The following is a 1,535-nucleotide window of genomic DNA, read 5'->3' as shown; positions in this document are numbered from 1 at the left end:
AACCTTAGTTTGTAGTAAATAACTTTCAAAAAAAGTAAAATTATCTAATAAAAAGAAATTTATGTTGGGAGAAATGTTACAAAGCACGTCAGATGAACAAGGTAGTTATCAAAGTAATAGACACCATCGAAGTAGTCATCATCATCACCATCAAAATATCCATCATCATCATGAACCTGTAGAACATGATGAGAATGATGGATTTGACTAGAATGACAATTCATTTAAAGTATAAAACTATTGTTAATCCTTAGCTCTATACATTAAAATATCATTTTTATTTTAATAGATAAACTAATACTATCTTTATTACAAGCAACATAGTTCTTACTTTCTCCCTACTTAATAATCATATTTTTGGGGACAAATTGGTCTTTTTTGATTTGCACAGTATAAATCATATATATATATATATATAAATTAATATTCATTGAATAAATATTTAATATTTTGTAATATAAGATTGCCCAATAGCTATTATTTAATTAACTTGTATATTGAATGATAATAAACATTGAATAATATTGCAAGTCTATTAGTAACATAAATTGTTTAATGAGATTTATAATGGTCAATCTCCTCACTATTGTCAAGTATAATATTGAAATTTCATAGCCAAAAAGTATCTAATATATATTGTCTCAGGTATATACTTTCTGAATATTTAAATTATCAGACAAAATTTCATCAGAAATACGACCCAATAAGATCTTGAAGATACAATAATAATGAACTTTATATTTTAATATTATTGTCTAAAATAACTTCTCGTAAAATAAATAAGTAATTTAGCTAAATCTATGTTAAAAAAATGGAAACCTTAATTTCTTAAAACTAATATACAATTCAATCTTACATATGAATATATAAGGAAGAATTACAAAGATTATTCAATAAATACCAGGCAACTTATAAAATCCCATAGTCAAAATGAGACATTATACGTATATCCTCTCAAAATTATAAACTTATTTAATAATTAATTTTATTATCTGTTAATAAGGATTATTCTACTAAGGAAGTTTAAATTATATCTTTGAATTTAAATATAAAAATTTGAAGATATTTATTTATATATCTAAGTTTATTTATATTTGGTACAAGATCGAAGTTATTATTACTTCAAATACAAAGTACCTTTAATGGCAATACTTTTTAAATATATATCATTTTTCTTATGTATTTCACTATATATCTACCTTATTAAATATATGGGATTGAATATAAGATCTAATGTATCATTTACTTCTTTAGGGACTGAATTATTGAATAAGAGTTCTGATGACCTAGAAAAAGATTATGAAGAAGTTACACTTAAACTATTTCATTTACTAGCTGATCTTGAACTTTATAGAAAAGAATGGAGTTCTTATTGTGATAGTAATCTAGATTCTTATGAAGATGACGATTTTTGTCCTACTCTAAATAAAGTAATTAAGAAGATTAGTAATAAAGTATCTTCATATACACATATACAAAGTGTTATAAGAAATTGTTTAGCTAAAAGATCTTTTGAAGAACTTGATAATGATTAA

General features: G+C 22.9%; 1 protein-coding gene across 1 annotated transcript, besides 4 other annotated features; it reads left to right on the top strand.

The window, feature by feature from the left end:
- Positions 1–135: 135 nt before the first annotated feature.
- Positions 136–172: a microsatellite.
- Positions 173–391: 219 nt separating this feature from the next.
- Positions 392–461: a sequence feature (AT_rich).
- Positions 462–956: 495 nt separating this feature from the next.
- Positions 957–992: a sequence feature (AT_rich).
- A 30-nt stretch (positions 993–1,022) lies between these two features.
- Positions 1,023–1,096: a sequence feature (AT_rich).
- A 115-nt stretch (positions 1,097–1,211) lies between these two features.
- On the top strand, positions 1,212–1,535 carry CMU_028310 (uncharacterized protein; the record flags this gene model as incomplete). Its single annotated transcript, XM_002142915.1, has 1 exon — positions 1,212–1,535. One exon carries the CDS (start codon positions 1,212–1,214, stop codon positions 1,533–1,535), a length of 324 nt encoding a protein of 107 aa, XP_002142951.1.

Source organism: Cryptosporidium muris, genomic scaffold (genome assembly GCF_000006515.1).
Source record: "Cryptosporidium muris RN66 scf_1106632373411 genomic scaffold, whole genome shotgun sequence".
NCBI classification, from domain to species: Eukaryota; Apicomplexa; class Conoidasida; order Eucoccidiorida; family Cryptosporidiidae; genus Cryptosporidium; species Cryptosporidium muris.
This window is presented reverse-complemented; position numbering and strand designations above follow the sequence as displayed.